At 36.9% G+C, this 13,004-nt stretch overlaps 1 protein-coding gene across 2 annotated transcripts in view; it reads left to right on the forward strand.

Annotated features, from left to right (window-relative positions):
- The window catches only part of adcy2a (adenylate cyclase 2a), a 57,954-nt gene that overhangs the window by 27,108 nt on the left and 17,842 nt on the right, over nt 1–13,004 (forward strand). For both annotated transcript variants that reach the window (XM_027287389.1, XM_027287390.1), the window contains exons 5-15: nt 7,094–7,243; nt 9,730–9,878; nt 10,092–10,203; nt 10,384–10,511; nt 11,230–11,388; nt 11,514–11,646; nt 11,732–11,908; nt 12,004–12,047; nt 12,236–12,316; nt 12,550–12,619; nt 12,859–12,956. In XM_027287389.1, the coding sequence (XP_027143190.1) occupies nt 7,094–7,243; nt 9,730–9,878; nt 10,092–10,203; nt 10,384–10,511; nt 11,230–11,388; nt 11,514–11,646; nt 11,732–11,908; nt 12,004–12,047; nt 12,236–12,316; nt 12,550–12,619; nt 12,859–12,956 (1,301 nt within the window). The remainder of the gene's footprint in view (nt 1–7,093; nt 7,244–9,729; nt 9,879–10,091; nt 10,204–10,383; nt 10,512–11,229; nt 11,389–11,513; nt 11,647–11,731; nt 11,909–12,003; nt 12,048–12,235; nt 12,317–12,549; nt 12,620–12,858; nt 12,957–13,004) is intronic.

Raw genomic sequence — 13,004 nt, forward strand, 5'->3', positions numbered from 1 at the left:
AGGTGAATCAGCCCACAATTAATCAACAATAGAAAAATCACATAACCATTTAAAGTGGCTTTAATTATACCAGTGCAGGATCAGCAGATTAATTTCATTTTTCCCTTTTCTTCCTAAGATTCTACTTGTGGCAAAATACTGTCAAGTTTTACTTAACAGCTTTTTCCAGAACTTTTAGCGATACCCCACAGCCCTCTGCAGCAATTGATCTATTTATCATGTGACCTACTGAACTGATGACACATACGTTGTATAAGACGACTGAGCTTTGTACTTCATATCACGACATCTGAACTAGTTCCATTTTCTGGAGTGAACCAGAGGATATAGCACTAATCCTCATAAGCTCAACAACAGTAGAGAGAAAGATGTGAGGTTTGATGTGTTGTCTCTGCCATCCTGACAGTGATAACATTATCTTTTTTGATTAAGATCTAAGAAACAAGACACTCACTAAGATCCCCATGTAGAATTAAAAATTCTCATTTTCTTTTTGTTTCTACTTTTCTTTTCTTTTTTAATCCACATCTCGTCCATTTTTTGCTTGTTACTTTGCCTATTACAATTATTTATCAGTTAGCTGTAATCTGCATACTTTAATGCATGATTCAGCTTTGCATTTTGTTGTCTTCCTTTATACTGTATCTTTTGTAGGTCACTTTGATGCATCCTACATTCTATTATTCAGTGGTAATATTGGTTGCATTTGTTGTTGTTAATGTTGAAATATTAAACCAGCTGATCAAGGTAACAATTTGTAGAGAACAGGAATGTATCCTCTAATCAAACAAATTTGCAGTCTGTCTGTCTGAACTGTAAACACTAAGAAATCAGTTACCTGAAACCAGATTTGTCAGTTTGTCAAGTGTTTTGCATTAATCTGAGACAACTTCTCTCATAAGTAATTCGTTAGCAAAATAAATGCTATGAACAATTTTAACAAATATTTCCCACAAATGAAAGACACTCCCTGAGAAATACGACACAGTGACACTGTGCTTACTGATCCAAACTAACTGCTAATGTACAAACTGATCATTCTATGTAGCTTGATTTAATCTGTTCCTTGATTTTAGGCGTGGAATTCCCATTCAGTTTTAGGCCAAATTTGATGTATGTTGACACTGAGCTAGTAAAAGTGAATAGCGTGTATTTCTGTTACTGTATGTGAGTAAGATACATTGCATAAAAACAAAAATGCATACACAAATACATCTTGTCCATTCATCACATTTAAATTGGGAAAATGTGGGTATTATTGCTGTAATTTATTATTGTAATTTTTAACATGTATGGTAAAGCACAGCATTATTACATTGTATACATTTTGTGTGACATCTACATTGTATATAGTGTTTCTGTGTGTGCCTATACTGTATAGTTGTGTAATGTGTCAAATGGAGAGAAAGCATGAATGTATTATCCTCTTCTGTGTTTTTTTGGCAGTATGCTAATGTTGATACAACCCTTTTTGGTCAGGACAGGCTCAGGCTTACATCCCTCTTTAGAGGACAGGATGCTCTGAGACTTATGTGTCAGAGGGTAACTACTGGACAACAGCTATAAAAATCTTTTTGTGTAGCATTTGGCAAGGCTGATGGATTTGTTGCACTACAACATGCAGTTCAATCAGATGACAAAACTGGCTCACACTTTTACTATTACTTTACTTTTGACCTTCGTAGTAATTACCTCAGTGAATGGAAGGCTTTTTTATTCTGAAGCTAGATTCTATCAATATTTTTAGAACTTCAAATTGGTCTCCTCCCTGATTTTTATTTTTATTTTTATATAGCCCTTAAAATTTCAAAAAATAAGGAATGTCCCATCCAATGTTAACAGATTACTTGTTTTGTCTAACCAGCAAATCATAAGTAAATCCTGACATTTGAATAGCTAACCTGTTATTTTGACTGCAGCCCAACTTGAATTGTGAAAAAATGGCTCTCTGAATGCATTTTAATTAGTTCCTTACAGAGCGGGTAATGTAAAGGTCACTGGTTCAGATGTGTAATCTGCTAGGAAGAATTTGGCATAGAGATTGATGTGAAATTCTGTGCTATCCCTTAAACAACTGTTGTTGTTTAGAGGGACTAAGATCTTGAAGACAGCAAAAAACAGGCCAATTCTTGCCTTAATTCCTCTAGTTATTCCATGGACTGTTGTTCATGAACACATGTGCTATATTTAGTATTTGTACTAGGCAGATTTAGATTATCTTTGAGCATGCCATCAACAACAAAGTTGTTGCCTTTGTCTGCTTGGTTGGCTATAAATGGATAAGTGTCCTTGTGGACATAAAAGTTTTTGGTCAAGTACAAGTTCAAGTTTCTTTCTTGCCAAGAGATGGAAAATAGATGAAGAAGAAAATAGATACCACCCTTGATACTCTATACTAAATCTGAAGCTACCACCAGGAGTCAAAGTCCGCAGTGGTAGCCTGGCAACCTCACAGTGACAACAAATCTCCAGGAAGTGACTGCACCTGGCCAAGAATCAGTCTGACACATACCTCCCCACCCCTGCCCATAAAAGTACAATATATCTAATGTACACTTTGGGTGTTGAAGTTAAAAAACAGAAATATGACCTGTGAATCAGTACGTCCTGGTAGGCAAATTAGCTATTTCCAAATTTTGCTCTCTCTCTCTCTCTCTCTCTCTCTCTCTCTCTCTATCTATCTATCTATCTATCTATCTATCTATCTATCTATCTATCTATCTATCTATAAACACTCACATTCAGTTTGTATGCATTATTGGTATGTTGGATTTTTAATATTTAAATGTCAGATCATTCAATTATTTCACACTTACTCAGCATTTTCTATAAGAAACCACCAGTCCATCCTAGCAGAGGTGTGTAAATGTCAGCCATTAAATGTCCACAATCTTGTGCATTGTTCTCATGGGCATACAAACTGCCCAGGGGGTATTAAATGAGAAGGAACCCTGCTGACATCTCCACTTTGTCAAGTCCATTAATCTTTACAGTGCTGGCTCATTGGAGTCGTAATGAAGCAGCTCATTCTTTGAAAGGTGAAAGACCTCTGTTATGTAACATTTAAAAAATTCTTGCATGGAGTGTGTACAACAGTGATGCATTGTTACATTATTATATTGGTATTTTCCTAAACTACATTCTCCATCACTGAAAGGTTAGAAGAATGATCTGACATAATGTGGACGTATACTTGGTGTTAGTATTTCTACACAGCTCTTCTTCAACAGTTGAAGGCTATTTAAAACATGTACTGTTCTGTTAGAAAGGGCTTATTTCCAAGTCAGTAACTTTTTTAATGAATGCATTTGTAGAACTTTGATTTAATCCAAACTAACTTCAAACTCAGTGCTGTGATTAGCTCCACAGTAATACTGAAAATTGTTGGTATAAGTCGCCCATTGTGTTTTTCTATCACAGCTGCTCCTCTTAAGACCAAAAACAGCCTTCATTTGCATTCTTTGTAAGTGCTGTGATGAATTATTGATGATGTAACACTTAACAATTAACAACACTCTTTTAAGCTTTATCTGACACACTGTCACATAGACCCTCAGTGGTAGCAGCTGTTGCATATTACATGTATTACCTGTTTAAGGTGAAGTAGGGCTTCATTCCCCTGCAGTCATTCCCCTGCAGTCACCTTTGTTTTTTGAAAATCAAGTTTGGAGCAATCAGAAACCACATGTTTTCATTGTGTGTCACCTAAGATTTAGGTTTCCCACTACACTGCTCTCTTGAGAATTATATAGTTAATTTTTCAGTTTCAATTTAATTATTGATTTGTACTTGTGGTAATTTGTGTTAAAAAGATCATGAAAGCATGTCTGCTGGATGTTTGTTGGCCAACATCTCATTAAAATCTTATATAGTTGTCTTCCTCTGCATGTGATAGTACTGTATAATAACAGCCATAATAGCCTGCAATGGGCTTAGCTCTCTGATTTAGATAATCCTAGAATTTACTGGCAGGGCTCAAAGCCCTTTAGAGGCCATCCTTACCTAACCCTGCTGTTATCTGTAATTGGGTACCAGTGAGGTATGGGCGATTCGCACAGCCAGACGGTCCACACAGCTGACCTTTGAGATGATCTGGATCGCTGTCAGTGTCTTGTATAACAGATGTCAGCTAATAGAGTAGCACCCAGGTCTACCTGAATTTGATCTGTTGAGCAGTTACAGAACTTTATACATATATCTTTTATTTTTTTGTTTGTTTTTGTGATTTGATGAGCGACTGTATAAATGTGTTTGTAAGAATGTGTTAAAATACATTTGTTAGGTTTATCTTTTTAAAAATGTTTTATAACCTCCACCCCATTTACATCTAGGTTTTGAGGACAACAAAATTACAGAAAAGTACTTCTATCTGATGTTTTGAGCTCTCTAGTGCAACTCATTTGTAACTGACAGGTTCACAAAGACAGAACAAATGGGTAGGTGAATGGATTTTCAATTAAATACGATGATGCATATTTGAAGCAAGATTAAAAAATATTGCATACAGTATACAGACAGCTAAAAACACTTTTATAAAGCCGCTTACAAAGGCCCCTGTAAATCTTCTTGTCTGCTTTCAGTCAATTATTGTTCTTGTCTGAACCCAGTGCTCTGAACACTATTCTGCAGCACAAAGTTCAGGCTGTTTTGTAGGACTTTCAATAGAAAATAAACAGACATGAACTAAGCCAGGCTTGTAAATGTAATGCCTTTAATTTGGAACAAAAAATAACTCTAAGGTTGTGTGTCTTCTTTCAGCGTTTGGAAATGTGCAGAGAAGAGATAATAAATTCAGTGGACAGCAAGAGAGACATCTGTCCCAAATACAGTGAATGTGCACATAAACCCAGCCAGCAGAGCACATAGCCTCTACCCCTGATGTTTGCTTTTGTCAAATATAAAGAAGAGACAGGTACATCACTGGTGTATTCACAGTGATTCATCTGATGTATATTTAGAACAGCATGTGTGTCTGAACATACAAATGACAACCTGTTTTCTCAGTAAGGATAGTGTATATATCTGTACTCTTAATTATTGGTTGTGAATTGTTTCATAGGTATTGCACATTCTAGGTCCTGATTATGAAACAGTTATTTAACTGCTGATGGGTAATCATTGTCTTTTTGTTCAAGACAGAACAGCTTTTAGTCAAAGGAAACTGTATTAGCACTGATGCTGCCAGCCGCCATTTGCAACCATTATGAATGAATCATGTACATGCAGATTGTCTGTGGGAGGTATTCATGTTGTTTTATATACTTATGTGTTTGTGTGTGTGTAATTTACCTGCTTGCAGCTGCAGAACACATAGATTAAATCGTTTTGCAGTGTAAAAGGAAAGATCCACTGATTTTCTGTTTTAAAAGGTCTGACATAAATCACTTCACACAAGTTACAACTACCCTGGTTTGTGGGCTGAAAAAATATATGATGTGGGCAGTTTTTTACTTTTTGCTCTGTCTGATTATTTTTACTGAAACAAATTGTTTGTTCTTTGTGCCAAAGGTCAAGGCTGGTGCTGTAATGTAAATCTGTTTGGAACATTTATGTCAGAAAAGAGAGAGAGCAAATTGCATTGATCAGTCTGACAATAAGGTCACTATTGTGCTGCACATGAAAGGGAAATTGGTGACAATGAGTCAAGGCAGGCAAAAGAGACGATGGGAATGGGACTGTATGAAAGAGTTAAGGAGCGAGACAATATTCTGTTTTTAAAAAATGCGATGGTAGAGAACCATTAAATTGTCCATTTGCTTTAAATTGCAAAATATTAAGCTCAAGGTTATTGGGGCTCCTGGGTCTTTATACATTCACCTGTCATCACTTGGCCACATCCCATCGTAATAGCTCTAATGGAGCTGCCTGTGTAGTGCTGCGGTGAGGGATGCATGAAATGTGAATGAAAATCAAGCACTTGAAATGAAAATAAATAGAATGCACTTCTCAACAGATCACAATTTTAACTCTATAGAAATGGTGAAGAGCTTTGTTATTGTTATTTGTGTATTGTTATGTGTCATATTTAACACAATGGTTTGTTGTTTTGTATTCTCTGCTGATATAGTGGGATTTTAATTGATTTTTATATCATTGCCTTGCAGGGGCAATTGTCCTTGGATGTCAGCTTTTCTATTTATCCATTCCTTATGGTAAACCACTAAATGCAATATAGTGTAACTTGTTTATTAAGTGTCACATACAGTATGACCACAAAGATTTCACTGAGGCTGTAATGCCATGTGTAGAAGAAAAAAAGAAAAGAAAAAAAACATTGAAAAATGATGGAAAATAACAACATCTTTTCTAATAGTGAGGCAGAAAATGTTTTGGCCTGAGGGTAATGTCAGAGGACATGCCAAGTTAGCAAAATCAAAAATTAGTGATGAACATTTTATTTATTTGATGTAATGTGGTTAGAGGAAGTACCAAATCTGGATATACCACTGTCTTGTTGATAGTCATGACCAATATTTATGGTTATCAGCAATTAGGTAGGCTGTTGTGGTTAATCAAATGTCTACTACAGTGGATCAGGACATGGTGACTACTTGTAAATAAAATGACTTGTTACAACAAAAACAATCAGTTAAGATGTATTGTACTTAAGAGATCCATATCATCAGTGATCCTTATGTAAGTGTGACTGTGATTAACAGCATCTTCATCATGTAAGCCTTGCCACTGTCAAATGAAGCCTGTAGTGAGATGTGGTGTTTGCTATAATAACACTAATTAAGAAACAGACAGGCCTCTTTGTGTAAGATGAACTCAAGGGAAAATCTATTTATATAGACGAGGGGTGCAGACACATAGTTAGCCACTGGATTTATTTATAATTTAGTTTTCATTTATATTCTGTTTTTCTTTTTATACTTTTTTCATTTATACATCAAACTGTGACCACTGGACATAAAATTGCTTTTTTTGGCACTGCCTGTGTTGTTTGTGTACTATAGATATCACACCACAAATAGTAATGTTGAATGTATTCCATTTTATAGCTGTTTTTTTGCTCTTTCAAATGAATGCCAGATTACTAGTCACCCATTAATATGTTTGACTTGAAAACTATTTTTGTTTGTGTCTGCAGATTTTGGCCAATATCATCATTTTCCTGTGTGGCAACATGGCGGGGGCTTACCACAAGCACCTAATGGAGTTGGCACTTAAACAGACTTATCAGGACACCTGCAACTGCATCAAGTCCCCAATTAAACTGGAGTTTGAGAAGAGACAACAGGTAAAGTGGTGTCAATAAGTCCTAATGGCCAGTAATCCAGAGAGTGTCAGGCAGGAAGTGAATGATTGAGTGCATCTGGGAGTGATGATGATGACGATGATGATGGTGTGGATTACACTAATGATGAAAGTGATGGGGAGAATGAGGACAGAATATGAAACATGAATAAGGCAGTGATGATAATGATGATGAGTGAATTAATTAAAACAACATTATGGCACACCCAAGGGTTGGAGAATGATATTTAATCCACAGCAAAATAACTGATGTTTATCCAAAAAGGGGTTTTGTTTCACTTCCTCATATTGTTGGAATATTTATTTCATCCGCCTGTTAATGCTACAGTTTGATACTCACTGCAGCTTGATGCATCTTTAAAGCACTGATTTTGTTTTATCAATGTAAAGGTGTGTCTCATACACCTCTCCTGTTTCAAATTTGGTTTTAAACATTCACTGCAGGCATGTACCAAATGTAGTCTTGCTGTGTGTGCAGACTTGCCTAAAATTTGTGAGTCATGTAATCTGTTCGGGTCTGCATAAAACTGTTAGACCTGATTCCTTTGGTATGGGAAGGGAAGGAGTCACAGAGGATTTGTGTCAGGAGTTGTGTTTTACAGAATGGTGGTAATTGTTAATGACCTCGGTTAGTGTGATGATTATTATTGAGTCTCTGGAGCCTGCTGCATGAGCTTAATTCTCTGTTGTGAAAGCTCTTTAGCATCCTATGATTGCTGGCTGAAATATTTGCAGTTGATTAACAAGATATAAATATATCTACAACTCCACTGTTTAACATAGTAGGGCCCTAAAGGTGTGGTAAATGTGCTGTTGGTGGCATGCAATATCTTAAATAATGGATTTTCACTGAGATGTGTCCCATTATTACATGACTAAAGGGGGCATCTGCTTTTTGTTGAAAAACAGAAAGTAATATAAAGTGTTAAGAAAGTAATTATATATTTTGTAGTTATTGCCCCACTGAATGTGTTTACATTCCTGTGCTATCTCATTTCATAACCTCTTAAAAATTAAAAGAAATATATGTATTTGAATGGTGTTTGTGAGCAGATGCAATTTCTAAACATACTTTATTAATGATATGCAGCCAACCAGCAACACTGTATTCGTGTCTATGCATTTGCTCTTTTTTCTACATTCTGTGTGCAAAGTCTGGACAAGCGAGTATGATTAATGCAGGTGAATTTGGTGCTGCTGCATCAAGCAGCATAGCTTCCTATGAAACATTAGGTAGGTGTTGATTAAAGCTCACTCCTGTGCAAGCGTTGGATGAATACTACAGTTACTACTGTAGTTGTAGATTTTGTGTAGCTACTCAGTCAGATGAGGGCAAACCCAGCTGTTGTTGTGAAATACCAGGGGTGGAGCTGGTTATCCCTATGGTGAATCCTGCTTGTGTTGTTACAACTACCATGAGTAAAGCTGAAAATGTCTTGGGTGGAGCACTTCGCAGTAGCCCTGGAGGGTGACTGCTGCCTGCGACAGATGGTAGTAACTGTGCAGAGATGCATGTCTCTCGGGCGCTCATAATATATGCTGTTTGCTGCGTGCTTTTATCCAAAGTGCCCTGCAGTGCAGTGAGTGCATACTGTATTTTCAGTACGACTGGTCCAATGGGGGGGACTATGTGAATTCATCATAAACTTAAAGGCCTGGTAGTGTTTGTTGGCACTATGAACCCTCTGAGCCTTAGCAGCAACGCAGGCAGATCAATGGTGCAGAAAACTTGTCATGTTGGAGGTGACATTGAGTTAATAAGTATTTTCTCTGCTCTTGAACTTCTCCTCACCCTAAGAGAAGTTTTATTTGCTAATTATGAAGCAGGTTGGCTTGAGTAATACTTACACATAGCCTCTGAGAAAAACAGAAAAATGGTGATGCAACACCAAATAAAAGAAGAGTGGAAAATGTATTTACTTTGAATTACTTGGATATCAACCTGACACAATGTAGGGTCCAATTAACCTTCACTCAGCACTTTCTATTGAGGCCACTGACCTAATGATGACAGCTTTTTGTCTTTTGACTTTTTCAAGGATGAGTTAAGGTCCTTAGTGATTATACTTTGATACATAAATATCTCAACTTGGGATCTGAAATTAGTTTTGTTACAAAAGACAAAGCTTTCTTATTGTATTGCATTTGCATCACTTCTAATTGCACCTAATTCTGGGTCACACCACTGACAAACTTTTTGGGTGAAGCAGTGAATTCTCAAGAAAATAAACTGTTATTAACTGAAACTTTTTTGCATTAGACTTTAGCTGTACTGATCTATGATTACAATATGTCACTTTTATTACACATTTAAGCCGTCCATCAACAATGTCTTCCCATAAAGCTTTATATTATTTATTAGAAATGTTGATTGGTTGTTGTATTGACAGTGTGATAATCTTATTTTTCTTGATTTTCCTGACCATCCCTTTAGTACTACCACTTCTCTCTTTGTGTTACTGCCATAAGGAGCGTCTCCTGTTGTCTCTGCTGCCAGCTCACATTGCCCGAGTGATGAAAGCTGAGATCATCCAGAGACTAAAGGGTCCAAACTTTGGACAGATTGAGAACACAAACAATTTTCACAACCTCTATGTCCAGAGACACACCAATGTTAGGCATGTATTATTTGTTTTTATTAACCATTGATATGAACAAGCAGTACCATAAGAATAAATATATTTATAAATATAATTGTAAGATTGTACAGATTACATACAAAGTAGCTCAAATGCATCTTCATGGTTTTAAAAGCTACAGTTATTCCTTGAAAACATATTGAACCATTATATTACCGTATATTGATTTAATATATATTTTTCCATCTCTAGTATACTTTATGCTGACATAGTGGGATTCACACGGCTGGCCAGTGACTGCTCACCTGGAGAGCTGGTGCACATGCTGAATGAACTGTTTGGCAAATTTGATCAAATTGCCAAGGTAAACATTTACTTATTGGACTTTGTAATTACATCCTAACAAAGTGTTACTCACTTACTCACAGTCACATCTTGTGAAGAGTAAAATCCACCCGGAATGTTACAGCTTGTATAAACCACCCGTTTATGGGACCTTTATCTGACCCTGTGTTAAGCCTGTGTTCTACCTCTTTATATTCAGGAAAATGAATGTATGAGGATCAAAATCCTTGGCGACTGTTACTACTGTGTGTCTGGCCTGCCGGAATCTCTGCCGAACCATGCTAAGAACTGTGTCAAAATGGGTCTAGACATGTGTGAGGCCATCAAGTAAGTGCCCGTTACCTGTACATGACAGAGCTGCTTGCTTCTTAATTAATCAGACAAGCATGTTGTTTTTAGAATGTTTGGCACGACGAGTGATCAAATTATGATAAGTACAACTGACATGAAGTTAAATGGATGTAAACAAATGATGAAGCACCATGTCTTGTTCATCATAGTGTAACCATAATTAAACTGAGCAAACAAATTAAATGCCTCCCGCAGTACAACAATTTTGCTTCACGCTGATTTTTGTGGGTGTGAATTATGCTATGCCCTGAAGACTCTCAAGAGTCTCATTGCACCTCTGAAAAATTTAGCTACTACTTTTGACCATCTCAGTTTCATTTAGACATACCTATAAACACATTTTGAACTATTGCAAGATCCCTTTCCCATAAATATTTACTAACCATTCCCTAAGACGTGTAGACACTTTTTCCTGATTGCCAATTTAGTTGCATCAAATGTGTAGTGGAGGCTTGGACAGAATTCATTTAGAGAGAAAGACCTCAACAAAGTTTAATTGAGGAAAATGTTAATTCAGGATTGGCATATTTCTTAATGGACTTGGTTTACTCTTTCTTTTTTTTGTTGCAGTGTTTCAGTTCTCCGCATAAACCATCTGAAAACATGCATTATTATTTAACAGTATATATAGTATGGGTGATTCATATTGAGTTTAGCATAGTATATATAAGAATTGTCTTTTGTTACATGACAGGAAAGTGCGAGATGCCACAGGGGTTGACATCAACATGCGTGTTGGCGTGCATTCTGGGAATGTCCTGTGTGGCGTGATTGGACTCCAGAAATGGCAGTATGATGTTTGGTCACATGATGTCACTCTGGCCAATCATATGGAGGCAGGAGGTGTACCAGGGTGAGTGAACTGGAAGAAGCACCTGTTACCATTTGCAGAATATAATAAAGTAATCTTGATAACACCAGAATATCCATTTTAATATTCATATAAAACCATGTATTGATTGAACTGTTCATTGCCAGGCGAGTCCACATTACATCAGTGACACTGGAGCACCTGAATGGTGCCTATAAGGTGGAAGATGGGGAAGGACAAGAAAGAGACCCCTACCTGAAGGAACATGGTGTGGTCACTTATCTGGTCATCAACCCAAAGGTACCGTAGCACATATGTTGCATACAGTAAAATTAATACATTGTACAAAATAAAATAAAATGACACAATTTCCGTGTTTGTCCAGGTGGAGAGGTGGAGCCCACAGCATAATTACCGTCCCAGACACACTCTAGATGGAGCCAAGATGCGAGCCTCAGTCAGGATGACCCGCTACCTGGAGTCCTGGGGTGCAGCCAAGCCTTTTGCCAACCTGCACCACAGAGACAGCATGACTAATGAGAATGGAAAGATCAACACTGCTGTGTGTACATTTTTGCTACACATGTTGTGATTTAAGTAATGAGAAAGTTCAGTTGTAGCTTGTTACCCATCTCTCTCTTTTTGCTCCGTGTGTAGGATGTGCCGATGGGGCAGTATCACTTCCAGCGGAGATCAGAAAGGCAAGCTGCTCATTTTATAGCTCCAGCACAATTTTCTTTGCCAGGATTATCTCTATCCCTTAACGGTACAGAGACAGATGACAAGATGTTTAATAAGGCTAGGCTTCTGCTTGAGGCTTTCATGTGTGTGACTAATATGTGAACTTAAAAGATATTCTCTCTCTTTTTCTTCTTATTACCAATTAAAGGACAAAGTCTCAGAAGAAACGGTTTGAGGAGGAGCTTAACGAGAGAATGATAAGGACCTTTGATGGGATAAATTCTCAAAAGTAATCATGGTCATTTAAAAAAACACAAATCTTTATATTTCATGATTTTTAATTTTTCTGTAATGGAAGTTGTATTGAATACCTGCCTCTCTAGATTTTTGCTAAATATCCTAAACGAATACCGCACCTGAACTTGAACCTTCAGTTGTTTGTATTTTTATGTCAAATTTGCTTTTAACAGCGTCTATACTTTCCTTTTTATCTGATCTGTACTACTGTCTTTATGCTTCCAGGCAGTGGCTTAAGTCTGAGGACATCCAAAGAATATCGTTATTCTTTCACAACAAATCCTTAGAGAAGGAGGTAAGACAGTACGAGTATGTTGGCATCCATCACCACTCATCTGTCACCATATTGAAGTAGTTATTTCAAAGAGATTTACAGAACACATTGTTACTGCTTTTTCCTTTGCCTATACTTAGCTTACCCTGAGATCTTGTAAATTAGCCTTGTGGCATCTAAGTGAGGAGCTTTTGAAGTAACTTTAATGTCTGTCATTTTAAAAGCCTTGTGTTGAAACTTGACCTTCTTTCTCTCCTTAGTACAGAGCAACAACTTTGCCGGCCTTCAAATACTATATCACCTGCGCATGTTTGATCTTTTTCTGCATTTTTATTGTGCAGATTCTTGTCCTTCCAAAGTATGTATGCTTTATTTCAAACCATCATTTATTTTATAGATATTATAT

This window comes from Larimichthys crocea, chromosome XIII, assembly GCF_000972845.2.
Source record: "Larimichthys crocea isolate SSNF chromosome XIII, L_crocea_2.0, whole genome shotgun sequence".
In the NCBI taxonomy this organism is placed as follows: Eukaryota; Metazoa; Chordata; class Actinopteri; family Sciaenidae; genus Larimichthys; species Larimichthys crocea.